This window comes from Oenanthe melanoleuca, chromosome 24 (assembly GCF_029582105.1).
Source record: "Oenanthe melanoleuca isolate GR-GAL-2019-014 chromosome 24, OMel1.0, whole genome shotgun sequence".
In the NCBI taxonomy this organism is placed as follows: Eukaryota; Metazoa; Chordata; class Aves; order Passeriformes; family Muscicapidae; genus Oenanthe; species Oenanthe melanoleuca.
Genome location: NC_079357.1, coordinates 472,898 through 495,983, shown reverse-complemented (window position 1 = coordinate 495,983; position 23,086 = coordinate 472,898). Strand labels below are relative to the sequence as shown.

Sequence of the window (23,086 nt, the reverse complement as noted above, 5' to 3'; positions counted from 1 at the left end):
AGCCCACAGAAACCTAAATATAGCCAGGGTGCCTGGTCCTGTAGGGCACCTGGCTGGGCTGCAGGACATCTCTGCCTGCTGAGGATTTACCATTTCCAGGGAAATGCAGCAGAGGGAAAAGTTCCCTTCTCTTCCTCTGACAGGAGTAGTGGCAGACCTGGAGTTCATCCCCTCAGAAGTGAAAAGAAGGGGCTTCCGTAGCCGTTACAAAAGTTTAATGAGGAAAATCAAGAAGTAATTTACTGCCCATTTAAATGCCTCACAACAGGTTTGACACCGGCCGGTGGCATTTGTGAGTGTCCCAGGTGCAGGGAGAAATGGGATTGTGGAATTGTTGCAAATTTTATTCTGAAAAGGAATTTTTTTTTTCTTCATAAAAAATGCAACGTTGCCCTTTTTCATCAGTGAGAAAATGTTCCTTTAAAGGGAACTCTCTACAGAAGCAGTTTTGGAGAGAGAAAAGTTGAAGGGCTCCTCTGCCAAGTGCAGCTTTGTTTGGCCAGTGCTTCTGTGAGTCGGCTGTTATATTTACAGATCACTTATAGGAAAAAGGCTCCTGAAAATCTGAAAAGGGCTCCCTGAAACCCAAGAGTGGCACACAAGCAAATTTCCTGCTATTAATCTAAATGGCTTCCCACTTCAGGAGGTAATTCCAACGTAGCTTCCTGGTGATTTGATGTATTTAAAAACCAGTCGCTGCAAATGAGTTTCATTTTTAAAGAGCAGTGTATATATATAAATATACATATTGCTGCTCTGCAGTGGGGCCAAGTCTGCACATTGACCATACTGTGCTGACAGCTTGGCTGTTTAACAGCCAGCCGTCCATGAGCTGACAGTCCCAGGTTCCCCAGAGCCCAGGGATGCGGGATCACACCACGGGAAATTTTTTTTCTTTGCTCATGCATTTGCTTTTAGTGGCCAGCAGCAAGGATGAGCCCTGGAAGTCTCAGCCCACAGGGTGACACTGCCCCACCCCACGTTTCAGTAAGTCTTGGTGGCCTCCTGGCACTGGTGTGCCTGACTGGTGTCGCTGGTGCTGGGATGTGCAGCCCTGGGGATGCTGTGCCTGCAGACCCCAGCACTTCCTCAGACTCACAAACCAGGCAGCACCAAAGCCCTCAGAGACAGCACTGGCTGCCTGTGCCTCCCTGATGGCTTTACAGCTTTGAGGACATGCTTTTCCCGTAATTGCATCCCGTTTGGGCAAATGAAAAAAAGCCATTTTGTCTGACAGTTTGGCAGAGGACACAGCCCGCAGCCTGCGAGCAGGCCATGACATGCACTGTGCAATATTTGCATTTTCTCATCCAGAAATGGCCAGACTTGTCACCATCACCAAAACTAATTGGATTGGGTGCAAAATTGGAGGCAAGTTTTCCATTGCTCTCTGTATGCAGGACTGAAATCAGCCTGGGCTAAATTGGAAATTGTCCCCATGAAAGGCAGAGTCTGGGGCTCTGCATGCTGTTATGGGTGGTCTCAATGCCGTGGCTCGTGTGCCAACAGTGTAGAGTGAGGAGCATTTCTGGCTGTCATGAAGGCCACTGGTGTCACACCATGGCTCTGCCCGCCCTGGCAGACAGTGGCAAGTGACTGACACATTCTCTTTTTCCCCCCAAGAAACTCATCCTCACTTCTTAAGTGTGTTGTTTTTTGTCGCTTGAGAAACGCAGAGAAAAACGAGTCTGTTTTTACTTGTAAGGCTTTACTCAGTTGCCCAATTCGGCCGAGGAGCTGGACTATGGGGATCTCTCAGGTAAGGGCTAGTCCGTAGGTAACCCCTGTGTCCTTCTCTAGACACTGGTCCCACTCTGGTTTCTGCATCCTGCCCGTGTTGCATTGTGCAGTCGCTGTGGCGCAGCCGCTCCCCCGCGCTCTCGCAGCTTGGAAGTGCTCTCCTTTCTGTTGGGGTTCTCCTCCCTTTTTTTTATTTATTTTTTTAATTTTTTTTGTTTGTTTTGGCACCCATTTCTGTGTGGCATCCTCGGACATGGGGCAGGAGGTGCAGGGCACCAAAGCCAACCGTTGTGGTTCCCTCCTGGCTGGGGTTTTTTGAACACTGGTTTGGAGACCGGTCGAGTTGAATCTTTGTTTGTCAAACACTTGGCTCTGCCATATGAAACCCCCCTTAAAGCAGGTGGCCAGCACTAACCCTTTGCCTGCTCAGGGATTCCTCATCATACCAACATCAGACTGGGGCTAAAAAGGAGGTGGTTGTTTCATCAGTGAGGCCAAACTAAATAAATGGTTTAAGCCTCTTTTTATCCACACTGGGCTGGAAGGGGCATAAATGCATCCTCATGGCTGGTCCTTGCCAATTAGTGCTGATTGAGATTAAAGCATAACAGTATCTTCAGTGGATGCAGTTGCGTGCATTCAGAGCAGAGCCTGTACCAGTGGTACAAACCTCAATCTCTGGTTTTCATATTTTCCTATAGAAATGCACCGATATTTTTTTTTTTGCCCCGCTTTGCAGGGCATCCCTGCACTCTTGTGGTACCTGCCAGGCTCTGTGGCTGGTGCACAGTCCTGGCCACGGGGCAGGAGCAGCCATCTGTGCCCCTGGGGGAGAGCCCAGCCCAGGGGTTGGAGCAAAAAATACCCAAAAACCACCCCAGTCCTCATCTTATTCCATCAAATGGTTCCCTCTCACCTGATCCTATCAGGAACCTCCCATCCCATAAGCCACTACAGGTGTGCTTTGGCCAAGAGGTCAGAAGTGATGTGTTCATTCCAGATGTGTTCTAACACTGAGCAATGCTAACAATTACTATTGCAGGCCCAGGACAGATCCCATAGGTAAGATGCACCAGGGCTCTGGTGAACATCTGTGGGTGGATGGGGAAAATTGTTTTGCTCTAGTAAGTTCTTTTACTTTTTAAAATTCTATTTTTTTAAGGAAAAATACACCTTTTGGTGAATTAAGAGAAGAACCTGAATAAATTGCTCAAAGGAATTGCCCAGAATGGGTGTTTACTCCCCAGCCTGTGCTGCCCAGAGGGGCTCACACCTTTCCCTGAGCACACAGCTCAGTGTAGCCCTTTTTCTGAGTCTGGAATGGAAGCCAAAATTTCCCCCACCATTACAGAATGCAGCGCAGGCAGAGCCCCTGCCCACAGCAAGCATCTATCCATGCTGCCAAGCAGCCTGTTTGGAGCATCTAGTTTGGCTACTGATTTTTTCCATTAAGAATTTCAGAATTTTTCTTGTTGCTCTTCAGGTTTCTCCTGCCTGCCCAAAGGGTGATCATTCCTGGTCAGGTGTGGCCAGGCTCACACTGGGCCAGGGATGGGGGAGGCACTGGAGAGAGCCCCAGGCCCTTCTCTGCTGCCAACAGAGTGGGCTCTGCCCCACAGCCCCAGTGCAGAATGCCAGGGAGCTGAAACCAGGGCAGGACTTTGGCCTGGGCTCGGCAGCTTGGGGCTCTCAGTGGGTGGTGCAGGTGAGTGCTGGAGCTGAGCAGCCCTGGGAGCCCTGGGCAGCACCCGAGGGATGCAGGGCACTGCCCAGCCCGCGGGGCCGTGGCTGGGGGGCGTGGGGCTGCTGCCTGTTTGCTCAGTGTGCTGTTCTTCCAGGTACATCTGTGCCGCCCACAGCCTCAGGCGAGGCTCTGCCGACTGAGCCGCTCAGTAACGCGTCCCTTGCCTCCCGCCCAGGTACCCCGGTGCAGAGCATCCGTGTGTCCGTGCCTCTGCCACCCTCCTCGTGTTCCCACATCCTGAGCCCCTCGGGTACCCAGAGGGCTGGGCTGGCACCTCTGGGCTCCTGATTGCAGGCAGGGCTCCTGCAGCACCGGGAATCACGAGGCAGAGCTGGGCGTGTGTGCTGTACACACCTGGGTGTGTGTGCTGTGCTCACCTGAGAGTGTGTGTGTGCTGTACACACCTAGGTGTGTGTGCTGTGCACACCTGGGTGTGTGTGTGCTGTACACACCTGGGAGTGTGTGCTGTGCACACCTGGGTGTGTGTGCTGTACACACCTGGGAGTGTGTGCTGTACACACCTGGGTGTGTGCTGTGCTCACCTGAATGTGTGCTGTACACACCTGGGAGTGTGTGCTGTGCTCACCTGAGTGTGTGCTGTACACACCTGGGTGTGTGTGCTGTACACACCTGGGAGTGTGTGCTGTACACACCTGGGTGTGTGCTGTGCTCACCTGAGTGTGTGCTGTACACACCTGGGAGTGTGTGCTGTACACACCTGGGACTGTGTGTGCTGTGCACACCTGGGAGTGTGTGTGCTGTGCTCACCTGGGACTGTGTGTGCTGTACACACCTGGGAGTGTGTGTTGTGCTCACCTGGGAGACTGTGTGTGCTGTACACACCTGGGTGTGTGTTGTACACACCTGAGACTGTGTGTGCTGTACACACCTGAGTGTGTGTGCTGTACACACCTGAAAGTGTGTGTGCTGTACACACCTGGGAGTGTGTGCTGTGCTCACCTGAGTGTGTGTGCTGTACACACCTGGGTGTGTGTGCTGTGCACTCCTGGGAGTGTGTGCTGTGCTCACCTGAGTGTGTGTTGTACACACCTGGGTGTGTGTGTGCTGTACACACCTGGGAGTGTGTGTTGTGCACACCTGGGTGTGTGTGCTGTGCACATCTGGGAGTGTGTGCTGTGCTCACCTGAGTGTGTGTGCTGTACACACCTGGGTGTGTGTGCTGTGCACTCCTGGGAGTGCAGCTGCACACCTACGGACACTGCCATGATGCACACACACACACACACACACACACAGAGTTATGGTGCAGACACAAACAAAAACATACAGACACACAGACACTGCCATGGTGCACACACATATACCCACAGACACACACACACACACACTCAAACACACACATTGCCATGGACAGGGCAATCTCTCCAGGGACCTGCCCCAAGCTCTCTGTCTCTGCCCCAGAGCACGGGCACCTCCTGTCCAACAGGGGACGGTTCCCTGCCCCAAACCCCACCAGCCCCTTTTCCAGGGGGTGCTGGTGGATCCATGGCTGCGGGCAGGGCTCCCCTCTCCTGCCAGCAGCCTGTGCAAGCAGCCGTGCAGCTCTGAGCTCTGCCAGGCTGAGCACATCTATTCAAACAAGGAGCGTTATTTTTTATGAAGCGATCTTGAAATGGGTCGCTGAAGGGGAGCTTATTGATTGAAGAAGGATGAACTCCTCAAATTTCTCTGGTTTAAATTAGACCAAATTCAATTACGATACGACAGGCAGGTTAACGCTGCTCTTTAACGGCCCCTCAATAAATTGGAGGAGGGGTAGCCTGCTCCACACCACGCTGTGGGAATGAATAACATTATAGCTCATCCTGTCATAGCCTGGCAGTGATTTCTGTCCTCCCATGTCATGGCTAAGTGATCTGAAGTGTTCATGGAGTAACAGCAGCCTGTTCTTCCACCTGCACCCCCTGCCAAGTCCAACCTCTGGTGCTGCTCCATCATTTCAGAGACTTTATTCCACAAAAGAACTGACCCCAGATTCAGTTGGGAAGTGTCAGTGCAATCCTGATGTTTCCTACCTCCAGGGAAAAGGAATAATTGGCTCACCAGAATTTCAGGAGTGCTCAAGTGATTTAAGGCCATTAAGCACCCAAATCATGACCTGTGGGATCTGCAGGCATACTGATGGGATAATGATTTAATAAACTAAACTGTAACCAGATTTAGAAGAGATCACTTGTTCAGGAATTCTTTAAAGTCATTGGCAGAGGTTTCCTCTCCCCTGCTGTGGTGCAGATGTTACCTGCACATCTGGGAAGCTCAGGAGCTGTCAGTGGGGTTGGTGTGTATAAGCTTGCTTCTGCCCACAAGTTCAGCCCACACTGTCCAATGTCAGGAGCTTGACATTAATTTTCACCCAGAAATAGAAGGTAGATTTTTGTGCAAGTGCAGCAATAAATCCCAATGTGCCAAAATTAATGTCTAAAGTACATTTTCATAGGAATCTCCCCCTGTTCTCTGCTTTTACAGCAGAAATGCACATGGCTGTCCAGAGATATCCCAAAACGTTTCAGAATGTGAAGCTGGAGGAAGGTGGGGAGGAAGGACAGGAGGCAGGAGCACCACACAGCAGGGGTCCCATAAAACCTGGGTTTCCCCACAGCACAGCAGGACATGCTGCACCTCCCAGAGCCGCCTTTGCCCCACAGCTCTGGCACTGGGAGAGCTGTAGGGGCTGGGGAGGGCTGGAGCAGCAGCAGCAGTGTCAGGAGTGGTGCCAGCGGTGGTGGAGAGGCAGCAAGGCTGCAGCAGGTCCCTGGAAGGAGACCCAAAAGGAGCCCAGAGGATGCTGGTGTGTGCAGAGGTGACCAGGTCACCCAGTGAGCCCAAGGTCACCCAGGTGAGCCCAAGGTCAGCCCCTCGAGCCTCGTGGGGAGCGCTGAAGGTAAACGTGGAGTGGTTTCAGCCAAATGGGTCTGGGGCTGCTAGTGTGGGTAGAAAGGAGAGTTAAATCACAGGCAGCCCAGTCCAAGCCAGTCTTGATTTTAGTCTTGAGATGCTGCTGCTGACAAAGTGAGTGGCATATTCATAGATACATCTACATTTAAGGCCTCATTAAAATGGAATTGAGTGGAGCCTTTTCACTGAGAAGTTGGGAACAGAAAAGTCTTCCCTCTGCTAAACCTCAGTGTAAGCACTGACCCAGACTGTCAGAGTGCTGCTCTTACCATCACCAGCATTTTTATTGAGAGCCCACAGAAAGCTGGTTTTAGCACTTACATTGGTAGAAATGTTAGAAACCTGGAGGTCATAAATACATTCACTTTGTAAGAGTCCCCCAAAGCCCCCATAGCTGAGAACCAGGTGTGAATTGCAGATGATGATTGTCAGTGCTTAGATGGACAACCCTCAGCTCAGCATCTGCTCTGTACTGCTCCTGACCTTTGGAATTAGTTCCTTAGTTCTGTGATGAGTCCCAAACCCCTTTCTTTCCTGTCTGTGTGATGTTTGCTGAGCCGCATTTTTTGTTTAAAGGAAAACTTCAAGGTTGCCATTCCAGCAGTGTAATCACTATTTTGTTGATTACACGAGCAGCTGGTCAAAATAATCAGCAAAAATAAAAAATAAATTTCAAGCTACCCAAGTCTCTTGGTGGCCACTCTAGAAGAGGCTCTGGAGCACTGCTGCTGCTGTGCAGGGATCTGTACGGGCCCAGTACTGCATCCCATGAAACCCTGGCATCCCTCTTGTGGGGCACAGCCATGCCAGTCCCTTGGGGGAGCAGCACAGCACTTGGAAAGACAAACTGATTTTTTTTCCTGCAAGTGGATTGTACCACTCCTGCTGCAGTTTTCCTTTAAGGTGCTTTGGTGCCAAGCAAAGCATCGACCCAAAAACGGTTCAGCCGAGGTGCACTGTAGCTGCAGAGTAGCCCTGAGGGGACATGTTGGTGACAGCATGCTGTGATGTCTGTTCCTTCCCTACCCTGCCCTCCCCTCCCTCCTTCTGCCCCACCCACAAAAACTCCCAAGCAAACCCGAAACAAAACCCTAATAGGAAAATTCCCGACGATTCACTGGAGAGGCCAGGATCCAGCTTGCTCCAATATATATTAACATCCTAATGGGAAAGCTCTGCATGTATACATTTACTGCGCCCTGACAAGAGGGAATTAAATGTCAGAAGGATTTGTAGCATCTGTAATTGAATTGGTGCTGAGAAAAGCAAATCTTGAGGAAGAATAACATATTAGGATTAGCAAATAATGTGGCATTTTGTCAGTTCCTGCCATCTCGACTGTTCCCTCTTCAGCAATAAAGTTGTGATTTCTGGTTTAATCAGAGATAGGAGGTGGGAATAGCTCGGGTGAATTGGAGACAGCATTTAAAGCAGATTCCGGTTGTTAAGGTCAAGTCTCTCCTTGGCTTTGGGGAATTATTCCTTGTTCCACAGACCTGACACTTTGTTAATTACCGAAGAAATAGCGAGGGACAGGATGTGGAGGGGCTGTTCCCGTGCTGGTGGCACACAGACAGGTTTGCTGGGAGCAGTGTGGGGATTGCTGGCGGTGGATTTGGGCAGGCAGAGCTCTTGGTGCTGGGTCGTGCTGCCAGAGCATGCGGGGTTTGATGAGCAGGGAGAGGAGATGCTGCAGGAGGAATGTTTTAGGCTGTGTGTAACAGTGTGAACTTGGGGCTGGCACCTCGCAGGGGCCTTCCTTGAGAGGAACAATTGAGAAAAATGGCCCTGCAGGTCTCAGCAGAGGACTCATGCTTAGCAATCTCTGCTGAGCAAACCTGGCAAGGCTTCAGGCCAAAGTGCCCTCCCAGGGGAGCCCTCTGTCCCTGCTCTTGGCACGATGTTGGTCGAGGGGAGCCGTGAGGGATGTGTGAGGCACGGGGCTCTGGCACAGCCCTGTCTCCTCAGCAGTGGGTGGTGGGACAGTGTGGAGGCTGCTGCCGCCAGCATGAACACACAGCTTCGCCTTTGCAGAACCTTAATTTATGATGATGAAGAAAAAATGCCTCTTGATGCAAAATCCTGCTGGAAGCACATTACAGAGCCGTAACTCAGCGTGTTTATGCCCCTCAGCTGTTCCAGATGTCAGCAAGGCACTCATCCGCCCAGGCTGGGATGCTGCTGGCTGCTCCGAGCGCAACTGAGCGGAACTGGGCACAAAGTTCCTAAAAAAACAAGAAAAAAACAGAGTGAAGCGTGCCTAAAGCAGCTGCTCCAGCAGATGAGCCAGTTTAGTTGCTTTGCAGAGAGCAGGTTCACAGAGGCCAGATTGGCTGGGCTGGAGCAGCACTGGGAAGGCTCTGTCAGACTGGGAGCTCTGGTGTGACTGGTTTTCCCCAGCTGCCCCTGGGCAAGCAGCAGATCCTGTGCCTGGGCATGGGATCAGCTCAGCACCCTGTGAGTGTCCGTGGGCACCTTTCCCTCAGCATGCAGGGATGTTCAGCTGCTCACTACAGGGCAGATGCTGGGAAGTGCTCACAGCATGGTCTGTTCCCACCAGAGATGGGACAGAAGGTCCCCCTTTGCTGTGCCTCTGAGTTCTTTGGCTCACTGTCACCACAGTGCCATGGCTTGGGCTTCAGAGATGTGGCAGTGAAGGCTTTTGGTGTTCAGGGGAATAATCTTTTCTGGCTGCAGTTTTTACCTTACCAGCCAAGCTGCTGGAAGGGTCTCCACAGTGTCCCTCACCACGCCCCAGCTCATCCCAGCATCTCCCTGCCCGCACTGAGGCTCCTGTTACTCAAAGGGGCTTTTTTTCTCAAATTGTTTTAATTAAAAGGCGCTTTATGGTGCTCTTGGTCCCGAGTTATTTACTTGGGTCCCTCACTCCTTAATCTTGGAGCAGAATTGGAAATATCGATAGAAAGCGTAAATCCCAGCTGCTGCTCAAAAGCTTTGTATCAGGTCTCGGCTCAAAAGAGCCCCATTACCTTTAGCTGTCACGGATCTGTACGCTTGATCGATAAACTTCAAATATTATTAGAGGTGGAGGCTTCAGAGATTTGCTCTGTTCTTTGGAGGGAGACGGAGATAAATCTTTCTTAAAAATTGACTTGCATTTGCTCTCTCAGTCGTCCTGGCAAAACGCATTTCTCCGAGGTGTCCAGGCAGGCGCAGGCAGGGCAGATTTATGGGCCATGTGCTTCTTGTAGTGAAAGATTTAAATGGTAAATCCTTCACATATGACTTAACAAATCATGTAAAGTTAAAAGATTTTTACCGTTTCTGTTGCTGCTGTGCTTAAATTGTAAGGTATGGCCAGTAAATCATTTTAATAGAGGTGTCGCGCTTGACTCGCTAAAAAAAAGAGACAATGGTTTAGCTTCTATTCCAAAATGTTAATGTATTAATCAGCGGGAGAATAATTGTTTTTTACTGCGTTATAAATCTCAGTTGCCATTAGGATTGCAGCGAGGGTTGATGTAGCTGCGTTCTTAAATTAAAATTGTTTACACTGCTATACATTCATTTTACATGGCCATAGCTCATCCGGGGTTCATTCCCGAGCTGTTCCTCCGCCACATCAGTCATCCCTCTCCCAGGTGACTGCATCCCGAGGGAGAGGCGCCTCTGAAAGGAAACTAATTGTGTGCTGAGGAGTTAAATAAACGCAGGAAAGCGCTCGGAGGCACTGTGCAGTTACTGCTCACTACTGGCCTCGGACCGGGCGTTAGCTTTTGGGTCACGAGTGCCGTGTCCTTGTGGCTCGCACTGAACAGTAAAGATGGGGGTTCATGGTGGACCCCAGTTCAGTCGGGGCAGAGGACGGCTGTAAACAAATTTTCACTGCTGGGTGGGTTGGGTTTGGCAAGGAGTGTTTTGGGAATTGCAGTGTTTTCAGAAGGGCACTCGTTAATGATGTTTCTCAGAGCTAACCATTAATATTCCCGTATTGTACTGCTCTTCTCCGTGCCCCAGCCACCAGGAAGGCTGAGATTTGGGGAGCACTGTAGAGAAATTTCCCAAAAGGAACCCCCACCAACGACTCCATGTGCCCTTCCTCCCTCTCCTGCTGTCTCCCACGTGCGTAGTCGTAGTGCTGCTGCTTTTAGCGGAGAACACCTCGCGAGTCGAGCCGCAGATCAGTTCGGCTCCGGACAAAGCTCCTCTGCCTGAACTCATCTGTCTAGTTAGCTCCACGCTTCACCCCTGCTCCTCTGGAGAGCCCGAGGGCAGCCCTGCCCATCCTGAGAGCAGCTGCAGCCAGAGCCTGCCGAAGCTCCGGAGCGAGGGCCCAGTTCTTACTGCTCTCCTGGTCCCCACAGATTCCCGCGCGGGTGAGGAGGGCGCCATACGCAGCGTGGACCATGCCGTGGTTGGTGGCGTCGTGGCCGTCGTCGTCTTTGCCATGCTTTGCCTGCTCATCATTTTAGGGCGATATTTTGCCAGACATAAAGGTAAGGCAGAGACCAAAGCTGGAGGATGAAAGGCCAGCACGTGTGTCCCCTGAGTGGCGGTGTTGTCATGTCTGATGCGACAGATCCCCCCAGTTTCTCTGCCGGTGGCACTTTTGTTTCCTTTGTCGATCGCTCCCTCAGCACCCCTCAAGACCCCCAGAGAGTCACTGAGCCTCCTCTTCCCTTGCAGGTACATACTTCACTCACGAAGCCAAAGGAGCAGATGATGCGGCCGACGCAGACACAGCCATCATCAACGCAGAGGGGGGACAAAACAACTCCGAGGAAAAGAAAGAGTACTTCATCTAGAGCAGCCTTGGTTCCCATGAGGTGTCCAACCGTGGATGGTTACTACTGGCCCTATTTAAACGCTACAAAGACAGTGATCTTGGAAGTTGCAACCAGCTTGTGTCTTTTTTTTTTAAGGAAAAAAAAAAAAAGAAATGGGTGGAGAGCGGTGAGGCCGGGAAGGTCTGGGATTTGCTGTGTAAAAATATTCCTCGTAAAGTACACTCTGCTGTTCGACACCTCAGTTTGTTTGGGTTTTCTTTTTTTGGCCAAGTCCAGCTTGGATTTAGTTTAGTGAAGTCATTTGCAGAAGATTCTGTGCCTTGTTTAATTTCTGTTCGTTCGGGTCGGGGGGAGGCTGGGAAGAAGAGGGGCTTCTGTGCGTTAGTTCCCTTCGGGTTTCTGTGGCTCTTCGTTTCCCCTTTCCTGTTTCTGGAGTTGCCAGCTGGGACCCCGTGGAGTAGGTGCGTTTCTCTGAAGGTGTTTCCCCTTTTTTCTCTTCACCGGTTTCCGTTCAGAACTCGAGCTCATCGGAGGAGAACCAGCACATTTTAGATGCGTAGTTTGCAGTTCAGTGTGCCCATGTCCCGTTCCCCTGCTGCTGTCAGGGCTCAGATCCCACCCCCCGAGCTCCCTTTTGTGGCTGTTTCAGGTGCTTTCGATGGTGGCGGCTGGGAGAGGGGCTGGAGCTCGGCAGAGGCGCTGCTCGGCGTGGGGATGCAGGAGCAGGGTCCTTGTTGGGCAGGCAGAGCCCTCCTGAGTGCAGGGGCTTCTCCTCATCCTCTCCCCGTTGGCAGCCATGGGGGCAGCAGGTAAAGCCCCTCTGGCGCACGACCCCAGACCTGGAGAGCGGCTGGATGAACAAAACTGCCTTTTTTTCCTACCTGCTGAGTAAAATGGGAATTGGTGTTGAAACGAGCGTGCTGATGACCACTAAAGCCATAGGTGCACGGGAGACTCTGGCTCAGTTGGAATTGTGAGCGACAGGCAGCAGACCACAGCGGGAAGACGGTGTAAAGTTACATATGCTGACTTTTTCTTTGGCGAGTAATCATGGATTTCGAGCGATACTTTTTTATTGTGTTTACGTGGCAAATGTATCTGATTTATTTAAGGAAAGCATTAATCTTAGCGTCAGGTTTGGGTTTTTTTTTTTTAGGGGTTTCGGGGGTGGGGGGCCATTTTGGCGCGTTTGTTTTTTAACCGCTGTCTTTGGGCAGAGTGGGATTCCTTTGGGCAGGTTCCGTCTGCGCCCTCTTTGCCAGCAGAACACCCCGTTTTCCCCAGCAGCTTTTTTGCCGAGCGCAGCTCTTTCCCGAGCCCTCAGCACCATTGCCAAACCCCAGCGTGGTGAGAAGCAGCCGGCTTGGAGCCGGGGCCCGGTGGCACGGGACGGGCATCCTGGCCCTGGGCAGCCCATATTTGTTTGGAAGTGTACCGTAGTGCAGTGTTACCGATGTAACTTTGACTTACAATGTTGACATGTCTCAGGTTCATGTGTTTGATTGGTGTTTTCCGTCTCAGGTAGATTGCAAAATTTCGGCCCCACGCATTGGAAAAGTAAAAATTAAAAAAAAAAGCGCATAAAAACAGGAGAAAAAACAGGAAATTATTAATTTTAGTTGTATATCGGTTTATGTATTTTTTCTTCAGTATACAGTGCACTGTTGAAATGTATTGTTGAGTATTACTTTGTACAGCTTTAGATCATTAGGACTTTGAAGCGTGAAGAAAGAACAACCTTGTTTAAAGGAGGATCACAAATGAAGAACGCGGAACTGATGATAAACAACCTTGTTCTTTATTTACCCGGCCTTTTTATTTTTTCCCCTTAGGCCAGTTCTGTTTTAAGGTGTCCATGGAAGATGTTACAGTGTAAGAAAATACATATCCATCTGTTCCCATTCACATTTTGTATTGGTTCATGTATCCCATTTTTACAAAGGAAAAGAAGTACTATAAAATATCTGTCTTCTTAATAAAAAAAAGTTAATGTTACAAAACTAGATCTTGTTTTGCACTCTTTATCCTGGCTGTTTCAGAGTCCACTGTTGGAGCTCCAGCAGCAGCATGGGCAGGAGGAGCTGGGACCAAGCAGGTCACACCCAGCACTGTCAGGACAAAAGGAGTTAAACCTGATGGACTGAACCTGCATATAATACAGAGCAGATTTCATAAGTTTCTTGTTTATAATTGCTAATTTCTTTGAGGAGAAAACTGATCTGACACTGATATTCCAGCCTTCCCAAGCTAGGGTAGGTCAGTAAGTTCTTAAATCCTCCCTTGGAGGGTGAGTGTTGAGATATGTGACCTCCCTCACCCTGTTCTTGTCTCCCACTCAGTCCTGGCACTGCAGATTTCCTGGCACCTGCCCTGAGGACTCCTGGCATTTCCAAGGGCTGGCACACGATGTGTGTTTGCCTCAGGACCCTCAGCCAGTGCTCCTGCTCCCACCTTTCCCTCCACCACAGCCCCCAAATCCAGCACTGAAATTAGAATCGTGAATCTTTTATGTTTTGCACAAAGATGAGGAGGAGGACAATTGCTTTTTGAGAAGCTCACCCTGAGAGCAGCAGCGTGCCAAGGGCTGCACATACCAGGGTGTGTGTGCCAGACCAAGGGCACTGGGCAGCCCTCCAGCACTCAGTGCATCTCGTGGTTATGCCACAAATAATATTTTTTTTTCGGCTTTATTTTATTTTATTTTATTTTATTTTATTTTATTTTATTTATATTATATTTATATTTATATTTATATTATATTTATGTTATATTTATATTTATATTATACTTATATTTATTTTATATTATTTATATTTATATTTATATTTATATTTATATTTATATTTATATTTATATTTATATTTATATTTATATTTATATTTTTTTTAATTTTATTTTGAAATAATAAACAAACAATGTCATAAATTTTTCAGAGAGAAACCACGACACTGAGGGAAAAACCCTCAGGCAGAGCCAAAAAAGCAGCTCGCTCTTCTCTCACCTGAAATGAGCAGAGCAGCTTTGATGGTTTCCATGGCTATTGCAATTATTTCAGCACTGAAGAGGTTTGCAGCTCACAGGCTCCCAATGCCGGCTCACGATGGTTTTCTCCTCAAGCCAGCACTAATTGTGTCTCACATTTGTGGGGTCTGTAATTTATCCTCTCAGGGGTCCATGACTTTCAGGGTTTTAAGGTTATTTAGTGTGCTTTTATTCCCATTGAATCTAAACACTCTGGTCCTTTGCTTTCCTGGCCCTACACAGGCATTACAAGTAAAACATAGTAAAATTCAGGCAGGAAACTGTACCTGAAGCATGCATGATGAAACCCTTTACATTCACTTCTCAGATACTGAGATACAAAGCACTTGGATGGGGAAAGCTGGGAAGGGTAACAATTGAGCAGCAAGACTTAGTGACCCCTGTATCCAGATGTGACCCACAGCTGCTGAGCCTGGTCCATCACACAGAGCTGAGGACACTGCCAGGATTTTATGAAAGTCAAGTAAATAACCATTACTTCAAATAAGAATGTAGTCTTTGCTCTGAATTTCACATTTTCACAAGTTGCAGAAGTCATTTGGTCCTAATTGCAAAATTACTTTATTAGGTCAGTAATACAGTTCTTAATTTTCTTCCCTTTTTAACTAAATGCAAGGAGGAATTTTTTTCACTGGGTATCTGAGTCTGACTTGTGTAATTACAGCCTCTTCGTCCAGGCTGATGTTGCCAAAATCCTTATGCCACGTTTAGTAATTAGCAATAAATGAGACTGAAGCTGACATCAGGTGAGGTGTGCCTGGGTCTGGGCTGGTGGCTGAGGCACACGGGAGCAGGGGCAGCGGGAGCTGGCAGCATCGATCCGTGCTGGCCACTCACTTCTCATCACAGGGTCCTGACAAGGGGCTAATGGCTTTTTCTGAAGATCCAATCCCATTTTCTGGGCAGTGCTGGTGCTGTGCTGCTGGGATAACACCTGCTCCAGGTGCCATCGATCGGGCAGGGCACGTGTGGCACCCCAGAGCTGTCCCAGCAGCTTTATCTGATCCTGTCATTTCAGTGAAATTCCATCTAAACCCCAACAGCTGGCTTGAAAATCTGCATCTGAATTAGTGCAAGCAGGAGAAGAATTTCAGTCCTCTGGCCATGAAGGGTTCAAACTGGGCTTGTCCTGTTTCCAGAGGCAGCATGAAGGTGATCCCTGCAGCACTTGGAGGGCTCTCCTGGAAACCAGGGGCTCAGCAGGCTGCTGTGGGGAAAGGCAGGAGAGGGGATTGATTCTGCAGAGCTCTGCACGCCCTGCAGCTGGGCTGCAAACTGAGCAGCTCCTCGGATAGTTTCAGTTAAATAAACTGACTCTGCGTAAACAAACAGGTTTTAGGAGGGAAAATAAACTTTAGATGTACTAACAAACACTATGTGAAAAAATAAACTTTAGTGGGATAAGCAAACTTTAGTGCAATAAACAGCTTGAGTTAAATAAGCAAACTCTGCTCAGGGCCAGCTGTGGCAGCGAGGAGGAGGATGAGAGCTCAGCTGTCCTGGGAGAGCCCCCTGAGAGCTGTGCCTGGGCTCACCAGCCGCCCCTGAGGTGTCCCACAGGATGTGTCCCTGTCCCGTGCCAGCTCAGCTCCCTGCTCACCCCTCCAGGCTCACCCCAGGCCATGGAGTGACCGCCCTGCTCTGCTCAGGACTCCCAGTGCCTCACCCCTCGCTGCTGCCTGCCTGCAGAGCTCTCCATCTGTTCTGCCAGCCCAGGCCCAGCTGCATCCGTGTCCCTCTGACCCGTGTGCCTCTGCCTGCCTGCCCAGAGCCCTGTGCTCCTTATCCTGCTCTGCAGGGTGGCAGCAGCCTGTGTCACAGACCTGCAGCGATGTGGGCAGCAGGGGATGGTGCCTGCAGGGGGGCCAGGGATGCAGAACATGGGTAGGGAGGGCAGGGAGAGATGCCATTCAACAGGTGAACGGGGTTTGGGCAGCCTGACAGGGTTTGGGGGACACCCTGCACCCCAGAGGGTGGGAAACTGGGCCCCTTTGGAAAATTGAAGGGATTCAGCAGCTCCATTGCTGCTGGCACTCCTGCAGCTCCATTGCAGTTCCCTGCAGGCTGCAGCGAGCGGGGTGAGCAGCACTGGCACCACAAGCACACCAGAGCAGGCAGGGAGCAAGCACAGGAGATGTGAAGGCTGCCAGGAGCAAAGGGAATATTTGATCAGACGCCCTCCTCTCTGCTCTGTTCTCTGCTCTCCCTCGGGGACAGCACCTGCTGCCTCCAAGCACCACAGCTGCGACAGGTTGGCAGCAGCTCCTCAAAATGGGACCTGCATGGGAATCTCAATGAGATGGAGAATGTAATCTTCAGCCTGTGGCTCTCCATGTTCTTTTCTGCACCCTGCACCTTTGTTCCCTTCTCTGGCCCAGCTCCTCTCCACCGTGCCCTTGGTCACATTCCCATTCTCTGTACCTGGTACATCCTCCAGGGGTGACTGGGACCTGCTGGGACCAGGTCTCCTCCCACATCCTCCAGGGGTGACTGGGACCTGCTGGGACCAGATCTCCTCCCACATCCTCCAGCCTGGCAGCCCATCCTGCAGCCCGAGCATTCCTTCCCCGCTGCTGCTGCCCACAGTCAGCCCCATTATCCCTGGTAATTGTCCCTTCTCTGGGTAATGCTGCTGAGCAGGGACAGGGAGCGTGGCAGTGTTTTTCTGTGGCTAAGAAAAGGTGTGTACGTGGCCTTGATTGCAAATGAAAAATTAAGGCCCCGTGTCTCGCATTCATTCCTACTTGATTACACACCAGTACATAAACAAATCTTCACCCAGTTGCCTGAGGGGTGTCAATGATCCACCTTTGCTTCGCTTGCCTCTCCTCCAGCAAATCTATAACGCATTTAATCTTCGCCACTCACTCTCCTCAGTTTTTAAACATCTAATTTGCGGCCAAGAGCAGCTCCAGTTCTCCCTGTGCTGCTGCTTGAGCTGCTGGTGTTTGTCTGACTGCTGGGCTGGGGCACCAGGGCGCTCTGTGCTGGGAGGGGACACCCTGCAGGGCACCGAGCTGGCACACAGTGAGTGCCAAGGCTAGTGGGCTGCATTAGAGCCAACCCCAAACTCCACAGGTCTGCAGCTTCAGGGAGGGGAAATCAAACCTGTGGTGGCCTGGCAAGCTCCAGGTTTGGGAGCTGGGTCACTGGAGAGCAAAGGGAAATGGGGAGCAGGATCAGGGTTTGCTGGGATTGTTGGACCCTTTGTGTGCTCAGTGGAGATCCTTGGAGCATCAGCTTCTCCTGTTGAGGCTGGCAGGGTCCCAGGCAGATCACACCAAGTGTGCCCAGCAAAGCCCTGGAGCTCTGGAGGAGCTGCCACCACCCAGCACCACCAATGTCTCCATGCTCTGCCCCTCTCTGTTTGGTCCATGTGGACTGGACACCGTGTCCAGCACTGGGGGTGCTGCTGGGGCCTCTCTGGGATGGACAGAGGCTGCAGCCCATGGCCAGGGTGAGGCACAGCCACCTCCTGCCTCTACTCACCTTCTCAGGCTCCTCAGGGCTGTGTGTGAGCTGCACTCCTGAGGTTTTTCTTGGAGCAAAACCAGTTCAGATTATCAAACTCCCCATAAATCTTGCAGCACATCTTCTTGTGTCTGGGTGTGTGTATATGTGCTGCTTTCTTTTTATTTAATGCTCTATTGAGGTCTGAGACTTTTCCTTCCACTGGCTTTTATCTAGTCATGACTCCTACAATATTTAATCTCTATCAGAAACTGTAAGCCCTGTATTTATTTTATGGGTCAGTTGTTCATCCTTTTGCCTTGATGTTCTCACTGGCAGTGGAGAGTGTGGAAGGTGGAAAAAGAGAGAAAATGGGAGGGGGGGGAAAGAAAGCCCTGCTTGTTTCTGCCCGTCAACATTTGTCCAAATGACAGGCAGACAAATCAGAGCTCTGAAGGCTAATGGCAGGCAGAGAAACCCGGGCAGAGTAAACGGGAGCATGAAAGGGATGCTGGAAATTTCCATCCCAGGCAGATCACAGCCCTGTGTGCAGGCTGTGTGCTCCTCTCTGCCAGCCCTGGGAGATTTGGGTGTCGCAGGAGCTGGAGCTCAGGCACCTCATCCTCAGCAGGGCCAGTCCTGCACAGGTGGGGGCTGCAGGTGGCACCCAGAGCATCCACAGCCCCCATGTGTGACCAAAGGTGACACACCTGCCAGCCTCATTGCCACTTTACTATCCAGAGAGTCTTTGCTCTTGTTTGAGATTAATGGAAGATTAGAGGTACAGGGGAGAGACAACACCAAAGGTTAAGGTGATCCACTGAATTTACTGACTTTGCTGCAGACATAAACCAGGAGGAGGTGAGTGCTGCCTGGGCATCCCAAATCAGCTTTAAAGATCCACCTGCAGCCTCCAGCCCCCTCGGGGGCAGGGGAAGGAGCAGGCAGAGCAGCATCCTCCCTGCAGCCCTGGCTTCTCCAGGGTAGGGCGTGGGACGGGGCAGGAAAGCAGCAAGAGCCAGGAGCTGCTGCTGGGCAGGGCCAGGGACACAGGGATCCTCTCTCACCTGGGCAGAGAAGTGTTTGCCAGCCTGTTGGCCCTGCCTGCTTGAAAGGCAGTGAATATTGCACATCTCCAGCGCTCTCTGCACTGTGGGCAGGCAATGACTCTCCTTCTTCTTCCCCTCCATTCCTCTCGGGTTTTTTCCCCCAAAGTCAGAAAAACCTGTCAGAACATTTATCAGAAATCCATGTGAACTGGCTGAGTGCCACAAAGACCTAATCTGTGTGGAGCTAATCTGAGTGAACAAAGTTGCCACAGGCTTGCCATGGGCACTCAGATAAGGATTTACCACGGGGAATTTGGGTGAAACCTGAACTGCCTCTGGGAAGTGGGAGATGCAAACGTGGAGCTTTGCCAGGGGTGTACCTGGGGGAGCCATTTGGAAAGGGGAGAGCAGGGCTCCCTGCCATGATCACAGGCAGCCCCAAGCAGCAGAAAGGTGTCTCCCCTGCAGCAGGTGGAATTTGGGTGCAAAGAGTGTGTGCTACTCCTCAGGCACAATAGACAAGGCAGCACTGCTTGAGGTCACCTCTCCGAAGCTGAGGAGCTTGTTCTGTGTTCCCTTTCCTTTTATTTGGGATGGTTAAAGCTGAGTTCTCATGTCAGCTGTCATCCTTCAATGTCTTTGTGCTTGACCTGTGCAGAGAAATGGGCGGGTGGCTGTGGAGAGTGCCGGGCTGGGAAGCAGCATCTCCCAGACTGCTCATTTACTGATTTGCATCCCAGGGGTTGGAGCTGGGGCTGGGGCTGCTGGCAGGGGGTGCAGAGGTTTCCTTGGTGCTTCTCACTCATCACCAGCACCCAGGTGTGGGGCACAGGCTCCTGTCCCAGCTGCTGCTTCCCTCCAGCCCTGCTGTGCAGCTTTGTTGCTCTCTCCCGGCATTTCCAGGGCTGTGCTGTGTCCTGCACTGCACAGGGAGGGCGAGCAGATCCTTGGAGATGGCCACCTGCATCCTGAGCTCTACTCTACATCCTCCAAAGCAGGGAGTAGCTGGCCCTGTGCTCTTCATTTCCTTGTAGGAGATGCAGGGTGGCATAGCACGAGCTGGAAGAACATTCCAAGTGTTGTCTGGAGACAACTGGCCCAGATACGGCACAGAGACAACATTTAAAACCTCATTTAAGTGAACACAATGAGAGGGCTCTTGGGTAGAAGGAGAATTAATTAATCTCGTTCCTACGTAGATACTTTTAATTAAATGGAAGTGCATGGTCTTTATTTTTAAAAAAAATACACATGAAGAAGAGCTGGTGCCTTTGTGCAAGCCTGCGAGAGGAGGATGGGGAACAAGATTATTCTTTTTTTGAGTGTTTTCAAGAGGAGTGAGCATCAGATCAGGAGAGGTCTGTATTGTCAGAGTGTGCACTGAACATTTTCTTTCATCTGGAAGGGCAGCAAACACATTTTCCTTGTCACTGCTTCGAGGTTGCTTCCTGCAGACTTGTCCTTGCTGGCTGGATCCATACAGGGTTGGGATCCCCATGTAGGTCTTGGCAGGGCTGTGTCTCCAAATGGGCTGGCTCTGGGTGTGCTCCTGTGCTCTGTTTGCCTCCTCTGCTCTCCCTCTGTCCCTCTCCCCGTGGTGATCCCCTGCTGCTCACCACAGCCATGCACAGGAGCTCTCTGCATGCACTGGTGGCTGTGGAGAGCTGGCAGCTCTGGGAGGGCTGGGCAGTGCAGGATGTGCTGGCTGTGTGTTCACAGCTCAGGCTGTGCTGTGCTGCAGCTGGGGCTGCCAGGGGAGCCTGCAGGGATCCAGGAGAGGAGTGAAATTCAATCAGAGAAGTGTGAGGTGTCTGGTGCTGTCCAGGCGCTGCCAACACGTGCTCTGCCTCAGAGCACTGACTCTGCTCTGCTGTTCCAGGCACAGGCAATGGGATTGCTCTTGGATCCAGGAGGCTGACATGGCCAGGGACTTCCTGGCTGCTCTGTCACACCAGCATCTGCCAAACTTGCTGCTCATGAGCATCTCACTAGAAGCAGATGCTGCCACTCAAACACAAGTACATCGTTCCACCTTCCAAAGTGTAATTTAATTTTCCTAGCTGGAATGCTCTAGCTTGCAGACATACAGCTCCCTACCTCCCCATGTCACTACTCCATCAGGCTTGGGGTGCCCTCCACAGGACCCCATCAAGCCAAGAGGGACTGGGACACACCAATCCATTGGGACACACCAATCCATTGGGGCACACCAGTCCATTGGGACACACCAATCCATTGGGACACACCAATCCATTGGGCACACCAATCCATTGGGACACACCAATCCATTGGGGCACACCAATCCATTGGACACACCAATCCATTGGACACACCAATCCATTGGGGCACACCAATCCATTGGGGCACACCAATCCATTGGACACACCAATCCATTGGGGCACACCAATCCATTGGGGCACACCAATCCATTGGACACACCAATCCAATGGGCACACCAATCCAATGGGCACACCAATCCAATGGGACACACCAATCCATTGCGACACACCAGTCCATAGGGACACACCAGTCCATAGGGACAGGCCAGTCCTTTGGGACACACCAATCCATTGGACACACCAATCCAATGGGGCACACCAATCCATTGGGACACACCAGTCCATAGGGACACACCAGTCCATAGGGACAGGCCAGTCCTTTGGGACACACCAATCCATTGGAGCACACCAATCCAATGGGGCACACCAATCCATTGGGACACACCAGTCCATAGGGACACACCAGTCCATTGGGACAGGCCAGTCCATAGGGACACACCAATCCATTGGACACACCAGTCCATTGGGGCACACTAATCCATTGGGACACACCAATCCAATGGGACACACCAATCCATTGGGACACACCAATCCATTGGACACACCAGTCCATTGGGACACACCAATCCAATGGGACACACCAATTCATTGGGACAGGCCAGTCCATTGGGACACACCAATCCATTGGACACACCAATCCATTGGGACACACCAATCCAATGGGACACACCAATCCATTGGAGCACACCAATCCATTGGGGCACACCAATCCATTGGGACACACCAATCCATTGGACACACCAATCCAATGGACACACCAATCCATTGGGGCACACCAATCCATTGGGACACACCAATCCATTGGGACACACCAATCCATTGGGGCACACCAATCCATTGGACAGGCCAGTCCATTGGGGCACACCAATCCATTGGACACACCAGTCCATTGGACACACCAATCCATTGGACACACCAATCCAATGGGACACACCAATCCATTGGACACACCAATCCATTGCGACACACCAATCCATTGGGCCAGGCCCCATCTGCAGCAGCCCCAGTGTCCCAGGAGATCCTGGCAGAGGAGGGCGGGTGCCTGGTCTCTGCTGCACTGAGGGACACGAGGCTCATTCCCCTCCCTGTCTGTGAGGGTGACAATGAGTCCCAGACTGGAAACAGGCTGATTTCTTCCCAGTGTCTGCAAATGCATCCTCTGACTTGGTTTATGGCTCTGTCCCAAGTCAGCCAGCTTTTGGGAGTGGGTACAAGGTATATTTTCCAAGGCTTTATGCCAGCTGTTTGCTCTCCTTGGCTCACACTGTGCTGCTGTTATTCCCAGGAGGATGATGAAGCCACTGTCAAGAGAACAGGTATCAGCAAAAACGGTGTCTCCCAGATTTAGTGAGTACTTGCATGAGCTTCACAGCTCACCTGAGTGTCTGCTGGTAACATATGACATGGTCATAGCAGGGGCATTGAGTTTGGATGCCATGGTGATGGAAGCTGCCCAGAGCAGAGGGATGCTCACAGCTACGATGGAAACCTGCCTTATCTATTACCCCATCACCTCAGACACCATCAGACAGCTGGAAGCACTGTATTTCCTAACCTAAAGCTGGTTATGGCACACTGCATCTTTCCTGAGGATGCAGTGTGTTTTCACACTCTGATTTCAGTGGAGAAATTGGATTGTTTGTTATGTGGAGCTGCTGGAATAAATCAGAATAAATCAGTCCTACCAAGGAGGTACCATTCACCTGCTATAATGGAGCACAAATATTGGGGGACCCTGACAATTGTCTGGTTGGTGGAGCACAGTCTGGACCTCAGACCCAGAGATTTGAGTTCTCCCTGTTGTGCATTGCTGTCTGTTCCCTTCTCCTTATCCTGGCCACCCAACAAAGACTTTGTGCAGGTGTGAGGGCACTGGCACTGCAGGACCTGTCTGCTGCAGCTTCCAGCTGCCAGGGGCTGTCCTGCCTTGGACACCACACGGATTTTCAGGCTCAGCCATGCAATTCTCTGCTCCTTGCCGTGGGTATAACAGCACCCTGAACTGAGGAATGGGGTGCTGGACCTGCCAGGGGTGCAAGGCACTTTGTTGTTGCTCAT

The 23,086-nt window shown here is 51.0% G+C and overlaps 1 protein-coding gene across 12 annotated transcripts in view; it reads left to right on the top strand.

The window, feature by feature from the left end:
- Positions 1-11,384, top strand: part of CADM1 (cell adhesion molecule 1) — a 133,091-nt gene extending 121,707 nt beyond the window's left edge. For 8 of the 12 annotated variants that reach the window (XM_056509560.1, XM_056509558.1, XM_056509552.1 and 5 more), the window contains 2 exons: positions 10,726-10,857; positions 11,048-11,384. In XM_056509560.1, coding sequence (XP_056365535.1) covers positions 10,726-10,857; positions 11,048-11,166 — 251 coding nt within the window. In that variant the 3' untranslated portion in view covers positions 11,167-11,384. Of the gene's footprint in view, positions 1-1,705; positions 1,760-3,578; positions 3,660-10,725; positions 10,858-11,047 lie in introns of all 12 variants that reach the window. The other 4 variants (XM_056509549.1, XM_056509550.1, XM_056509554.1 and 1 more) reach the window with 2 other exon arrangements.
- Positions 11,385-23,086: the final 11,702 nt, after the last annotated feature.